Source organism: Lissotriton helveticus, chromosome 6, assembly GCF_964261635.1.
Source record: "Lissotriton helveticus chromosome 6, aLisHel1.1, whole genome shotgun sequence".
NCBI lineage: Eukaryota > Metazoa > Chordata > Amphibia > Caudata > Salamandridae > Lissotriton > Lissotriton helveticus.
Window position 1 is genome coordinate 734,334,311 of NC_136067.1, and position 15,394 is coordinate 734,349,704.

General features: G+C 43.1%; 1 protein-coding gene across 1 annotated transcript in view; it reads left to right on the forward strand.

Annotated features, from left to right (window-relative positions):
• The window catches only part of NDUFAF4 (NADH:ubiquinone oxidoreductase complex assembly factor 4), an 83,573-nt gene extending 73,872 nt beyond the window's left edge, over positions 1-9,701 (forward strand). The window contains exon 3 of the mRNA XM_078648226.1: positions 9,141-9,701. Within this exon, the coding sequence (XP_078504352.1) occupies positions 9,141-9,440 (300 nt within the window). The 3' untranslated portion in view covers positions 9,441-9,701. The remainder of the gene's footprint in view (positions 1-9,140) is intronic.
• Positions 9,702-15,394: the final 5,693 nt, after the last annotated feature.

Here is a 15,394-nt window from a genome sequence, read left to right on the forward strand (position 1 = left end):
GTCAGAAACTAAATCCCTTCTTGTCTATCCAGGGAGGTTCAACTCCTCCTTGCCTATTTGAGAAAGTTTCTAGTGAACTCTGAGCTAGCTGGCAAACCCAAAACTTTAAGTCTAATATCGACAGTAGAAGACCTAGTTAACGTCTGGTCTAGGTCTATACTATTGGAGGTATTATTCCAATGCGCAGAGCCTATTGGGATAATAGGAACTACACTACAGGTGCACTACATGAAAAAAAATGACCATTCGCACGCCAGTGTTTTGCATATCCGAACGCGTCACACCCCCCTCTTTCTGGAGACACCTGCTTCTGTAGCAACTGGAGGGATAGAACGTTCTACTGGGCATTTTGTAGTTATTTTCTGCACTGTCGTGCAACCCACCTTTGATGGATGTGCAGGTCTCCGGTTTGTGATGTTGCTAAAAATGCGATGATAGTCTTAATTTGACGTTCATTTTCCTGTGGTATTCTGTGGAATGGACCGAGTTAGCCGTGTACTTTCAGTTGCATCAGTGGCTGAATAGGGACGTGTTTCTGGGATAAGAGTTTGCAAACTTGTTGTAAGGGTGCTGGGGTGAGTTTGCTGACGCCTTGGATGAACCTAGGCCTGGGAAGGATGCATACACTGTAAAGTGTGTGTGGTGTGGGCACGATGAAAGTGACAGCACGTTTAGGATGGCCAGGGACTGCACTATTGCTCTCTTTCAGTGTTACACTCTATATGTTAATATAAGTAGAAAACATATTTATGCACTGCCCAGGCATTCTGTAACACTTAGAAACAGGGTGAGGACATACAAATAATGGTGGACTGTTTGATGGAGTGTTAACATTGGTGTAAAATGTAAAAAGTAAGCACAGGGACCCATCGTTTACCTTCGAAGACTGCCCCAGCGCTGCCAAATACCAGAGTTGCTGAATACCAGTTGTGCCTAGTCTTGATCCCACTTCACAACTCTTTCTGCCCCCACCCCCTACACTTCTGGCCTCTGGATCTCACTCTTGCAGATTATTTTTCATGCCTTCTTGCTTCCATAATCACTGCTTTCCTATCTTTTCCACCCCGTTTTCTCCATTTTCTGTTTTTTCCTTTCTCTCGGTCAAAGTCTGAAGATGAAAAATTAGTCCAGTTCACAAACTTAATTGTTGCTCTCTAATCGCATGCAACCATTGCCACAAATTAAGCACTGATATTTATGTGGGAGTTTCTTTAGCGGGATTTGAGAGTGTTTTTTTGGTAACCATGTGAGATGCCAGTCTCAAAGCTAGGGTAGGTGCTATTTTGAGGTTCTGTGAGGTTCCATTGTCAAGAAGATGAGGGTTGGTTTTATGGAGCTGTATGAAGGGGTTTGATGGGGGTTGGTGTGCTAGGATGACATGATGGAATGGTAGGGAGACTGGAAGGCCTGTTGGAGATCAATGTGAAGGTATGCTAAAGGTTACTCATATCTAGGACAGTTTGTTTAGGACTCTGGGCCTGATTTAGAACTTGGCGGGTGGGATACTCTGTTACCAATGTGATGGATATCCCGTCCGCCGTATTGCAAGTGCATTATATCCTATGGCACTTGTAATACGGCGGATGGGATATCCATCACATTTGTGATGGAGTATCCCATCCGCCAAGATCTAAATTAGGGCCACGTGAGGGTCTGTTGGAAGCTATGTGGAGGCTTGTTGAGGGTTGTGCAAGGCCCCGTGGACAGCAATATAGTGACTCACCCCATACTAACTTACAACAAAACACATCTATAGAGAACTCACACAACCAAAACAATCCAGATATTTCATTGGATGTATACCTGGACCTGCCACCACCCCCAGTACCTCGCTTAATACACTTACATGTAAGCCCGCCGGGCAATGCGCAAATCAAATAATCAAGATAAAACAAAAGCATCTTGGGTAGACCTTAAACACAAGCAGCACACCTAAAACACATCAAATTACCAACAATAAAACATACATATTATTCATACTGCTTCCGACACGTTACAACTAAGAAACACCCTGTTCTGTGAGGGAATCCTCAAGACCAAACCCTGAAGATCCTGACTCCAATGACCCTATAAAACCAGATTCTGCACTACATTGTATGCAATGTAATATAGCTTGTTTACTTGATGTTAAATATATGTATACCTCTGTATATCTCAATTAAGGTCTTGTTGGGGGTAGGTACACTTCAATTCGGTGCTGGATAAGGGTGTGTTGAGGCGAGCATCTATAAGGGTTTTATGGAGGCCTGTTTGGTAATATGAAGGCAATATGAAGGCCCTTTGATGGCTGGGATGTTTTCCTACTAGATGTATGTGGATATATTGGGTCGAATGTATGACAGAATTCCGCATGCCTTAGGAATTCCGTCATTTGAATAAATGCATCTTGAGCACGCAGTTGTTCTGCACGCAAGTAATTTTAATGACTTGCCTTAGGGGGGTGCTGGATATTGGAATAGTTTAATTGAATATTCCAACTCCAGTCTTTGCAACAGTAGGGAAGGTGTTGGACTTTAATTCCAACACCACTGCAGCATTGCGCCCCCCTAAAGCAAGTTGTGGTAACAACTTGCATGCAGAATGATTACATGCTAAAGTTGCATTCATTCTGTTGCTGACTCTCGAAGGCACAGCGTGCTTCCGGCTTCGTCCTAAAGGATGCTTCCCATTGGGGTCTGCAAGTGTTTGTTATTGTTTATTTGATGTTTGTTGGGAAATATGTTCTGGCCTCTTGATGGCTATTTGGAGGGTGTGTTTTTGGCTATGTGAGGTTCTCTAGCTTAACAGATGAATCTGCTCTAGAAGGCAGATTGGATGCCATGATCATGTGCAGCGGGTTTAATTTTCTCTGCCTCAAAATTCTGAAATCAAAGCCACCCTATCCCGGTTGCTTTCTCCTTTCTGAACGGCATACCAACGTTGTAGTAATTTGTTTGTGTTTGAAGTTCTCCTGTGCCATATTAAAAGTGCATGCGTTGTCGCCTGTATTCGAGCTGTATATTTACCCCCTCTTGATCTCCTGCGCCATTGTTCAATCTCAGACAAGCTGGGAGACCTGTAACTCGCTTTACAGCCTTCACTTTATTCCGCCTGAAGTCCTTCATTTTAAGAAGGCCAGACCACGCTGCGTGACGCCCGCATGATTACAGAGCAGGGGGCCAGCAAAGCAACTGCTGTGTAATGAACGACAAAAGGGCAGCTCCCTGCAATGTAAACCGATATGACTGCTGGACACACGCAGAACACTCCAGAGGGCCGTGATTTATTGTGCCCATCACACCATGGTATCTCCGATTACTTCAGCATAAGTAAATACCATAAATCTAAATCACAACAACCTAAATGTGGGTCATTTTAGTTCCAAATTACCAACATATACCAATAAATCTACATCGATTTTTCTTCCCGCTCTCCACCTATTGAAGAAAGTTTATTTAAAAAAAAAAAAAGAAAAAAGCATTGGTATAGCCTTTAGGTCTCGCCTTTGGGACCTTAGAAGTATTTAATTCTGCAGCACAATATCCTTGGTGCAACATCAACTGTTGCATGGATAAACACTTTTAATGTACTAAAAGCGAGACCTTTGGCTATGCCAATGCTTGTTGTTCAGTGGCCTCTGCCTTCTCAACCCTGGGGGAGTCTCCTATCTGGAGCGGGCTTATTACACACTGCCCCTTCGACTGAACGGCCTTGAGAAACAAATGTTTCGCTTTGCGAGAGGAGAGAGCCAAAAAGGGAGTTATACTCTTCAAGAACAAGCAATTGTTCTCGAGCTGAAACCAACTTGCCTTAAAGGCAAGAGCGAGGCAAGATGAACCAAAAACTGCCTTATGTCAGTTTCGTTGTGTGTCAAGTTCTTCCCTGATTAGCGTAAAGAGTGGTAAAATCAACCATGACTTAATGCCTGTGACGCTGATGATGACCTCTGTAAAGGCGCGTGTCAGAGACAGCCAGCTGCAGGAAGCAAGGCAGATAAACACATCCCTTGGAAGGCATCGAACACAGGGGAAGGGAGGTGGGGCCTCAGCAAACACAAGAGGAATAGCAGGAAGACAGCATGAGTAAACTCAGGGAGGGTGAGGTCGGAGGATGAGCAAACACGGGCAAGGGAGAATCAGTACGGGCACGAGCCATGGGTGGATAAGCAAACGCAGACGAAGGAGGGAGGGGAGATCGAACAAGCACGTGGGAGGGGGAGATGGGAAAGGCACCAGACCCCCTCACTAGTCACAGCAACAATTACATGCACGCTTTTGACTGAGGTGTCGATTACAGCTATTAGACCACCCTCCTCGAGGCCAACCACCCCTTTCAGTCAATAGCTGCCAGCGTAGGGTACTTCTGTCTAAACGTTTAGCAAACAGAAAGGAGAAAGAATGACAAGCACGCAAGTGGTGCGCGCCACAGCGAGACATCTGTTTTGCATTATCGCGCACACATCTGTGCACTATAATTGAAAACAGATGTGGCCTGTGCGGGTAACTGCAAGCAATAGGCCGTGGGCGGAGCAAAGGCGGGACATGCACCCGCCTTTGCCCAATTGCATGCTGTCTTTCTTAGGAAGATGCACGCAAATAGCCTGTGATTAAAAAAAAAAAAAAAAAAAAACACATGCAAGAGCGTGGGGTGAGATTGGTGAGCTTTCTGAAGCCCCTTACTAAAAGTCTCGCACCAGCACATGCGCGCTGCTCTAGGCTCGACGTAAAAACTGCTTCAGTATGCTTAACACGAAGTGACAGGCTCTAAACCAAGTAACATGTTGTCCAGTGCAGCATACTGTGTAAATTAATACTCCCTTGGTATACTACACATTGTGCCCCAGGTGTGCAAAAGGTATATGTGACACTTTTTGAGCTCCCGAGTCACTATGGTATTAGAGGCCACAGTCAATTGTACAGTTCCTTCTGTAATATTGATAGCGTATTTCAATAAATGTGCTGCTCCTAGGTCAGGTGTGAGTTTGCAGATGCCAAGAGGGCAGTGCTTAATTGAAATAGGGCGCACCGTCCCTGTTTGTGCCATGCACCTGCTTAAAGATATGCCATGGTGCAAACAAGGCCAGTTTGTCACTTTGCCCTATCTCTAATACGGGCTCAGGTCTTTAGCTGAATTCTTATACGGTGGTATAATATGCACATATTGCCCATTTTAAGATGACCCCCTCGTTTTACAAGATGTGCACTTTAACTGCACCGAAGCAGAAATGGAACACGGTGCACAAAGGCACCATGTTTTATACTGTTTCAGATACCCGATTTGGACCAAAAAGCATTGGAGCGCTCTACACGAGCACCAGATTCCATTGCGCAGTCAAATTAACTTTTTTTGTAGGCACGCAGAGATTAAATAACTTGCCCACCGTCATAGAATGTTGAAACAAAGTCGGTACTCCAACAGAGTTCCCCTCTTCCCAGGGTGCCAGTTCTTGACGTTACGTCATATTTTCTTTCCGTTTTATGTAGACCGATGAATTTGAATCAAATCCTTGAAACGTTTAAGCTTTTAACTAGACTTACACCACAAACGTTCAAACATGGCGGCCATCTTGAAAATAGGACTAAGTTGTCTTCGGTTCAAAGAGATCACATCAGACCTGGCATGAGCCGTCGAGGGTACAAACTTGGAGGACGTCACTACTGGAACTTCCAACTACGAACCAATCACAACGATTTTGTCATAATTCGTATTGTGAGATCCTGGTTGTGCTAGTAGTGTCATCAAGCATGTAATCATTATGGTACGGCGTAAACCTTAGTGGCACGATACATTTGGATAATTGTCGACACGGTTCCTGTGACTTCCCCAGCTAAACATGTACTTGGGTTGGGGTCACCACTGTCCTTTCGTAGAAGATAGCTTTAGTCGCTTCTCCTCCCAGAACAATGTGTACGGTCTGGCAGCCTCTCCTACGAATGGCAGCGGCTACCAGCTACTGGCGGCCACCCTAAAGGGTAAAGTCTTCAGCTTCAGATACCAGGACCTGCGGCAGAAGATTCGACCTGTGGCCAGAGAGGCCACCTTCACGTACATTCCTGGTAGGTGCGCTGTGGCAGGCAGAGGCTAAAACGTACATTGATGGTTCTGTCCATTGTAAGCTATTGTTGGCGAACTAGTCAGTACGTGGACATGTATGGTGAAATAGACAGTGGGGGTAAACAAATCTTCCCCCCATCATGTTTTGGGTAAATGTGACAATTTTGAGAGTCCAGTATAGCTGGCTTTAATTGTTGGCAGAACTCTCAAGTTTTGGAAGTTGTTAGGAGAACTAATTGGCATATTCAATGAGATCAAAGGAAGTGATTCCTCCCTTTGACAAAGTGACAATGTAGTAACCAGCACAAGCGCGTGCATCGCGCGGCTGCAGGGGGAGGGGGCCTGCGCGATTCCCTTGTGGGAGCGTGCAGCAAGGCGCAATAATTGCGACCTTATGGCGCTACCATAAGGGAATCGCCAGATGTGCCCGCGTTGTCATTGCAAGCAATGCAACACGTGCACGTTTTTGCCCAGAAGCTGTGCCGATGGCTAAAGGTCTCTCTCCTATGCAGCGCATGCGCGCTGCGTAAGCGAGACCTAAAAAGTGACCTTCCTGTCTACACAGGAAAGTTTTTGTCCTCAGCAGTTGAGTACCTTGGGGCGAGTCCGAATGACCATCGTCTTTGGGTGCTGTGACCAATGCAGACGGGTGCTTGCCTTCGCAGTTATGGTCCTGGAGGATGATGCAGCTACTTCTCTTGTGTCAGCACCTTGGCTACCAGCGGCAGCGCTAGACTCTCGAGGTTGATGGCGGAACAGTAGGGAACACAGTGACAACTTGCTGAATACTTCTTTATGCAGATTATGGTGAGCAGCTGCCACAGGAAGACCAGGGGACCCTTCAGATTTCATGCCACGATCCGCTTTGTTGTGTCTCAGCAATTAGCTACGTTTGGATTCCCCTCATCCTGGAAATATCCTTGACTTTTCTTCCTGGACAGTCCGTTCTTCTGCTGTTCCAGGCACTCTCCTTCCCTTCCTGAGCAGGCAGGCGGCTTCAAGGCACTTAGACAGACCGTCTACTTCTAAAACAAGTTGCAGACTTCAGGGGATGTCCTTTCACGTCTGGGAGGCAGGCTGTGATGCCCCAGCTGTGGTCACATATCAGTCCTCTGAATGCTCTGGGAAGCTCTCCCTTCCTTAATCATGAAGGACTTGCAACCGGTAGGGTGGTTTGGATCCCACTTCAATACACACTTTCTAGAAAGGTGATCTTGGACCACTAACTTAAACTTCAGAACTGATTGGACTTTGATTTACAGGCTGCTTTTCATTCACAGCCTTTGCAGAAAGTGTTGGTTTTCAAAGCAGGTAGCAATCGGACTGCTCCAAGCATGATAATCCAAAATATAGGCACAGAGACATGTAAGTTCTCTGCATCTGCCTGCCACACCTTTCTGAAACAATAATCTTAGGCACACCAATGGCAGGCCCTGCCTAGAAACTTTCTCACCTTAAACATGATAAACCAAAGTCCCACCTAGCCTCACTATCATCTACAAATGGCAGTGCTTCTCAGAAACAACGAATCTGCAGCCTTTTGCTTCTGACTTTCTCATGGAATTTCAAAAGGTTGGCCTTTCTCCATTCTCTTGGTCTCCAACCTGCAGTTACTGGAATGCAGGCAATTCACTTTAATTGGAAAGGGCCTGACTGTTAACAAATGAATCAAGGATACAAAATTCCTGAAAAGCCTGTAGAGAAAAACATACAAGTGAACAAAAATCAGAACCGCAAGTGATTGTTGGTGAGACTCAAAAGAAATATCTATGTGATTAATGGATTCCCATCAAATGTAATGCGATGATCAATAATCTCATTTGGTCATCCAAAGTCATGGGGTGGTCTGTCTCTTGATCATTGAGACCATTTCCGCACCCAATCTGTAAATATTCAATGGGTCAAGCCCACAATCACTGTGCTGACCATGAGAGAAATGAAGTCGTATGGGAACCAGTGCAGTGCAAAAAGGAAAAAGATAGTGAATAAAATAGAGTGAAGGGACAAAGAAAGTGGCGTCTACATTTGATTTATTGTCTCTTCCCCTAATTAAAATCAAGAACAGTGCAGTAAGGCAGTATCAAACAAATAATTAACCGCCATGAGGGGCCAACATGTTTCAGCCAGTAGGGAAAGGGGTCCCACGGCTTTCTTCAGGGCCTCTGTTCTACTAAATTGCTACCGCTAGTGTAAATATAAAAAGAATGAAAAGGATATGGATGGACATATTAGTCTGTATTCATATTCTTCCGTGTCAAATGGTGTGTCTCCCATCCAGATTGACCGGGGACTAGACCTCACCTCTCCTGGACCCAGCTCAGGAAGATGGAGGCCCGCTCTGTCTGTCGTTGCCCCACAGCAAAGACCTGAGTCAGGGGGGAGGCCTCCATTGTTTTGGCTGTTGCATTAGACCCCCGGTTTTCTATAGTGTTGTGATTAGATGTTTGGGGATACAAACTTGGGCAGGTCTTAAAATATCCCTTGGACCCCATTTTCTCAGTGGTGTTATGGTTATTCACTTTAATTGTCTGCTGAAGCTGTCTTCACTCTCCATCTTGTACCATGCTAAATCAAGGGCATTCAAAATGTATCCCACTCGCTCCCATGATCTGACTCCTGCAAAACAGTCTTACTACCTTATATGTGCTAAATGCTCATAGCACATACACACACCCGATATACACACGGTAAGTCAGCTACAGTATTCAATGGGTTTGAATAAATATTTTAGCAAGCACGTTTTATGGAAACCTGAAAGTTGATGATTAGATATTCACTATAGCTGTTGAAGATTAAAGTTAAAAAGCTGTTTTCAGTGGAGCGTCTTGTAGTATTTGTGCAGAATAGCCTCCATGATTCAGTGTACTCAACATCAGTTGGAGTACTGATGAATATTTTGTTCTTGTATAACTTCAGTTGTTCACAATTTTCATGTGGGCCTTTCTGGCTCTAGTGTAGCTTCTGAATCAAGCTGGTCTTTAACATGTTCCATTTATTTAACTTACTTATTTCAGCACATGCAAAGCGGGTGGAATTTGATTGACTGTTTTAACTGTATCTTTTGCTTTGAATGTTGACCTCTGTTAATTATCTTAATCTCACTCTAGGCAAGAAAAGATGTCATCAGTAATCAACAGGAGGAGCGCAGACTTCCAAAGCAGACCTTCAAGCACGACCACTTTTCCATTCTAGCTATTGAGAACATTCCAAAAGGAAAGATATCCATAATAGAAGCCCTCACAGTCCTCAGTAGTCATAAGCGTCAGCCTGAGACATGGACTGCTGAGAAGATAGCAGAGGAGTACAGCCTGGAACTGAAAGATACCAAATCGCTCCTGGAATTCTTTATCCCTTTTGATGTCAAAATAATTCCTCCGAAAGACGCAAAACAAATAAAATCTACATAAACATGCCAATCTTTGCATTGTTTGTGAGGCCAACATTACGTTTAAGGCTCAAGTACTTGCTGCCTGAATCCCTCGGACTGGATTTTGCCACTCTTATTTATTTTTTATGTATTGATATGTGATTCAGATAGGTAAATGGTGTCCAGCATGGTCCTTGAAATATTTCCATTATTGGTCATAATATACTCACATTGGTGGTAGGCTGAGTAAGAGGATATTTTTCAATTCTATATTATTAAAATGCTATGAAAATACTCTTAACTTACGTTGTAATTGGTTTGATATGCTGACTCCGTTTCACAGTTTCATAAAGTTACTGGATAGAGGATGGATAACAAAATATGCCGCTGAACTCTGATAATGGGCAGGTTGAGTGAGTGTTTTTTGCGCAAATGAGGGACACCTCGGCTAACAAACCAAATCTTCTCAGAGGCAAATACAGATTAGCTAACCTCCACAAAAATTGAATTAAAAATTTGTATAACAGGCGTGTAGTTCGTTTAAAAAAAAAAATAAAAAAAAATTATTCCTTCCTAAATTCCAACCAAAGGTATGAATCAGGATGCTGCTGTTTCACATAACCTAGTCAAAAGCCCACCCAAGTCGTGCCATTTAGCTATTCTATTACATCTACTGGACAAACCAGTATTTTGGCTGAGCAGCGTCTGAAGTGCTGTGTCCATTTCCAAATGTGCACATTCTAAAATGAAGCCTTCGCTTCTGGGATCCCACAGTCCGCCTGGAGGTTGGTGTGGCAGACCTGTCTTTATAGTGTGAGGGTGGCGGTAAAGGAAGTTTGCAAGTCTCTATGGCGCCACCTTCCTCATCTGCGTCAGATTCTGATTTGTCCTTTGTATGTCCATGCAGAAATACTGTGTCGATTGTCCAACAGAAATACAGCGCACATTCTTAATCACTTAACCCATTGTCCGGTCCTTGACCTGCTGAGCTATAGTTTGACATGCCTGCCTTGTAGGTTGTCAGGAGAGTCTAACTGATATTGTGAAACCTTTTCGAAATGTGGCTGCTGCCATAGATTTACTGTGGTGGAGTGTGCGAGGTTACTCACCCAGCCCCACTTAAGTTCCAGATGGAATGCAGTCGCACACAGGTGTTTTTTGTATTAAAACTGCTCCACTTTTTTGCATGCCACGGTGAGGATGCCTCCCAACTCTTCGAACACCAGCTCTGAGCTTATCATGCCTGGCCTTGGAAAATCATCAAGTGTCGAGTATTGGAGGTGAAATGCTGTCTTAAGCCTGCTATGTAAACTGTGGGTCAACAACCTGCAGTTTCAGGTTGTGCGGGCAGTTCATTGATGCTGAGAGGAGTCAAAATAAGGTGATTGTCTTGCTTCTCTGAGTTCTGTTGTATTCTCAATTAAGTTTATGTTGTTCTTTCCCTTTAAGGGTGGTGTTCTTTATAGATCTTTCATTGTAAGCGTGTTCTGTGTCTTGGTTTGAATCGGCAGTTGCCTGCTAGCCTGGAGGGGAACACCAACTTATCTCTGCTAAGCTGAATAAATAATCTATTTGTTTCATATAACAATTTTATTGTGGACATTATATCTTCCATTATAACAAGTTCCATGGCCAGAGTGCGTATTTCTTTGTACACTAGGACCACTAGGGCTGGTTCAATGATAGTAGTACTTGTTTCCACACCTCAAAGTATTTATTGCCTGATGGCACCTTGTGTGATGGTCATTTGCAGGTCAATTCTGAAGTCTCATCCCATTTCAACTGGATACTGTTGTTTTGTAATATCTTTGAATCCAATTGTTGCTGCTTTGAACATATATAAATATGTTCTGCAAGAGCAGCATTAAATTACAGTTCTGCTATAGTTTGACACTGGCACCAGTAGACAATCCTACTGTCATGAGTGCAGTGGATTGTTTACAGGTACATTTGAAAGACAAATTAGGTGACGTTTTTGAGCTGCAGAGTAGGACAGAGGCAAATTGATGAAAGGTGAACACTGTACATGCACTTCATAGCTTTCATCTGCAATTTCATGCACTTTCACACAGTCACTTGATAGCATCCCTCTGGACGGATTAAAGAGCATCTTTTTTTTGGGACACATTATTGACACCAGCTGAAAGAGAAGGTCACCTAAAAAGGTATGTGGTCAGACATTTGGTGGAATACCACAAGTGTGTCCCTGTTGGAGCCCGTTCTGTCAACGAATGAGGCCAAAACATTGTGCACAAAAATGCAATAATTGGCAGTGGCAATTGAACTCCCCAATACATGTGAAATCCTTTATTGTTCCCGTTTTTACTCCTCCTGCAGACATAGGGTTTAAAATTGGAAAGGCTTAATTAGGAAACCTTGTAGCATCGTCAGTATTATATTTAATCATGAAAGTAAAGAATAGGCAAACATATTTCATCAGTTGATCCATTCAGGAGATGCTGATCCTTATGCTTTAAAAGATGCCTCACCAGCAATTTTGCAAGTAACAGTGTTTATACAGCAAAGTTAAATATCTGTGACTGTTACAATAGCATGAAAAGCTCACACAATTATACAAAGTGTGGGTTGCTCCTCCCATAGAGGGATTGGAGAAGCACACTTAACACGCACACAAACACACGTACCCTCTTGCAGATAGGGACAGCTGTCTCCTATTCGGATCCCTATCCACCTGCCATCTGGGCTGTGCAGAGGAGGAGTGGAGCAAGACAGTAATAAGCTATCGTAGTCTCGCAGTGAAGTCAATGGGCTTCTAGGCTCATGACGTGAACGAAAGGCGAATATATCTATTGGCTGATGTGATCCTCTACCATCTGACACAGATGGAGAAACAGGATCGGGAAAGGGGACAGCACCCCAAGCTGCTCAGCAGCTGAAGGATAATTTGCAGGGCACTGCTCTCTGCGGGGATAAACAAACAGTCCTCCAGCCCTGCATGGTCACACCACATTAAAACAAGCATTTGGGACCTTATATGTGTTTAGCTATGCAGCACATTAGCCTGGGTGCTGAAACATCTAATGTTTTTTAACATGGAAGGAAAGTAAGCACCAAACTGTGTGACACGCCAGGTATGGGAACACATGGATATAAATATTGCTTTTCAGCAGGAAGTGGTATTGTCCAAAGCTCTGTTTTTAGTATAAAATCGGGGCCTTCGGTGGTCATATCACTGAAAAGACAGATTTGAAAAAAATATTATTTTCTATGGGTGCTCGTGGAAGACCATTTCTATGGACTGGAATCTAGAGAATGCTTAAGTGATTCTGGTATTTTACTGACCTCTGCTGGTTGTTTTCTATCAAGAAAGTTAAATAGAGGCAATTGAACAAGCAGAAAGCAATTCTGGTATTTTACTGACTTTTAGTGGTCGAGTTCTATCAAACAGTTAAATAAAGGCAGTTGAACAGAAAAAAAAGCCTTTAAGCGGAAGCAGACAAGTCCTGGGGCTGATCTCCAGGGCCCACAAAGTACATGCATATATAAGTATATACTAAAGTATATACACGAGGTCTTGAATGTTCAACCTAAAAAACTGTTTGCCCTTTGGTGGGCCTTGTTTTGGTCTCCTGGTGAAATGAACACAACGAGGGATTGTTGCTCCTCTCAATTGTTTTCCTTTTTTGTTGCTATCTGCTGTTGCAGTTGTTAGGATATTTATTTAAAAGAAAGTAACGCAATTGCACATAACACAGCACATGCTGTCCACAGCCAAAAGTCGTTTCTAGCATGCATGTGGGGCAGAATAATGCAAGGCAAGTGTGCCTCGTAGGACAGATTCTGTGCAGTGTGATGGGCACAGCTGCAGGCTTACACCCAAAACTACTAGTCATGGCTTGGTGCCCTTTCATTCATGACCTTCATTCAGAGACCACTGGCATAGCATGTTGTATTAGGACACGAGGTACTGGGTTTAGGGCATGGCTGAGGTCCACTTGTTTCACCGATGAGACCCATTCCTGCAGGCTCTGGGGGCAAGAGATAAAGTACATCATAACACAGACTTTCAGACAAAACATTTGTAAAGGGAAGATAGGGGTTTCTGTTAAGACCGGTAAAGATCCAACAATATAACAAAAATACAATCATGTCAAAGGGGACACCTTAATTTTGATCCAAAAATCTAAAATTACTGAAATGGACCACTTTTAGTGTGGTCACTCTCCTCCATAACTCCCTAGCACAGATAATGACCTGTCACGTGGCATCACCCATGGGCGTAGGAATTGGGGTGGAGATTTTGAAGTGGGGGCAAAAGAGACAATATCCACCCTAGATTTTGAACTGGAAACTGAAGATTAAACAATGGCAGACGCAACATGTCTGCCACGGAAGCCACGCTGCACATCCCGTAAGTCTCAAGGAAGTGCTTTAACCTGAGGAAAAATGTCAGTGGGGCTCCAATGCCTCTTTGTTTTGTTAATTATTTAACTGTTGTAATTGAAGTGTTGATCCGCCACTAAATCTTTCTGATTGTCAAACCACTGAGACCAGCAGAGAAAGGAATCTTAGGATATGCTATTTTATGTTAATGTTATAGCTGGGTCGGCTGAGTTGAGAAAAGGAGTGATTTTAGGAGAGGCTCAACACCTCAATTAAAACAGTTATGAAAAAACAGAGGACGACTCTGAAACCACAAATAGTTTCTTCCTGCAGCGTGATTTGCGGCTGGGGTAATCTGTCACTGTATTTGATCTCCAGTGTCTGTGGAAACATTGCAATAGAAAAGGATACCGTTCAGTCTTAGGGATATATATATATACTAATTTTTTGTAGTATCATCTGACTATTGCAACCAATCACGGACTAAATTATCCTGCACTTGCACTTTAAATTTTGCCTTCCCTCCCCCATGCGTCATGTGACCACCGCCTCTGTGTAGGCCGAAACGTTATGCTGAGGTGGGCCTTCCACGCCATTAAATAAAACCACTGCTCACCTGTACTTTGGGTCTTCCTCTCTTCTTCTGCGCCGCAGGTATCCAGATATTGGGCTCCTGGTGAGAGAATGCTGAGAATGTGCTTATATATATATATATATATATATATATATATACATATATACATATATACATATATGCAACAAAGCTCGAACCACAATCCCCAGGAGTACTCCCCCGAAAAGGAGACCACCAGAGAAAAGAAGCGAGAGCCGACCCAAGCTTGACGGTGAATTGATTATTTATTTTCAAATTTCGCCAACAGCATAACGTTTCGGCCTACCCGGAGGCCTTGGTCACATAACGTTAATGAGGCAACAGTTAGCTTTTTAAAGTGCAAAATTCTGTAACATGATTGGATATCGTCATGGTAATGGTAGCTAGAAATAGAAAAAATACTGCCTAGAACTCAAAGCTATATTTGAGCAAAAAAAGTTCCGGCAACTTAGGTATAGACATACAAATTGATAATTGTGGGAATGAGTATATGATTTGTTTATGTGAATATAATCACAAACAATAGTAGCAAAGTACTGTGGTGTAATACAAACCATGTTACAATTCATATCTCAACAATAAAATTAATTGTATCCCAGATGGCCCCATCACAGACAAAAATTCATATGCGTATCTAAAATTGCAAATATTCCACAGAATAATCAAAAACGATGATACAACCCAAGTGGGTAACGTTTGTAGATCCTGTGGAGGAAAAGAACCCCATACTATTCACGATTTAGATGGAAAATACGTAAGTGATACAATATAGGCAGTAATAAAAACAGCTCTAGATCTAAATATTGCAACAATATGAATTCATGTCAAGCAAATTAGGGAAACTTTCCCTGGGAAAGCTACCCACTCAATATAGCTAGTCCATGTAACAGATATAAAAAAATATGAGAAAGAAAAAGTAGAAAGTGCGACAAGAACCTGTGCAAAAATCAACATACATCTTTTCATCTTTTCTTTTTTTTCCTTGTTTTCTTATTCTGTGTATGTACAAAAGATATTGAAAAGCATAAAGTGCATAA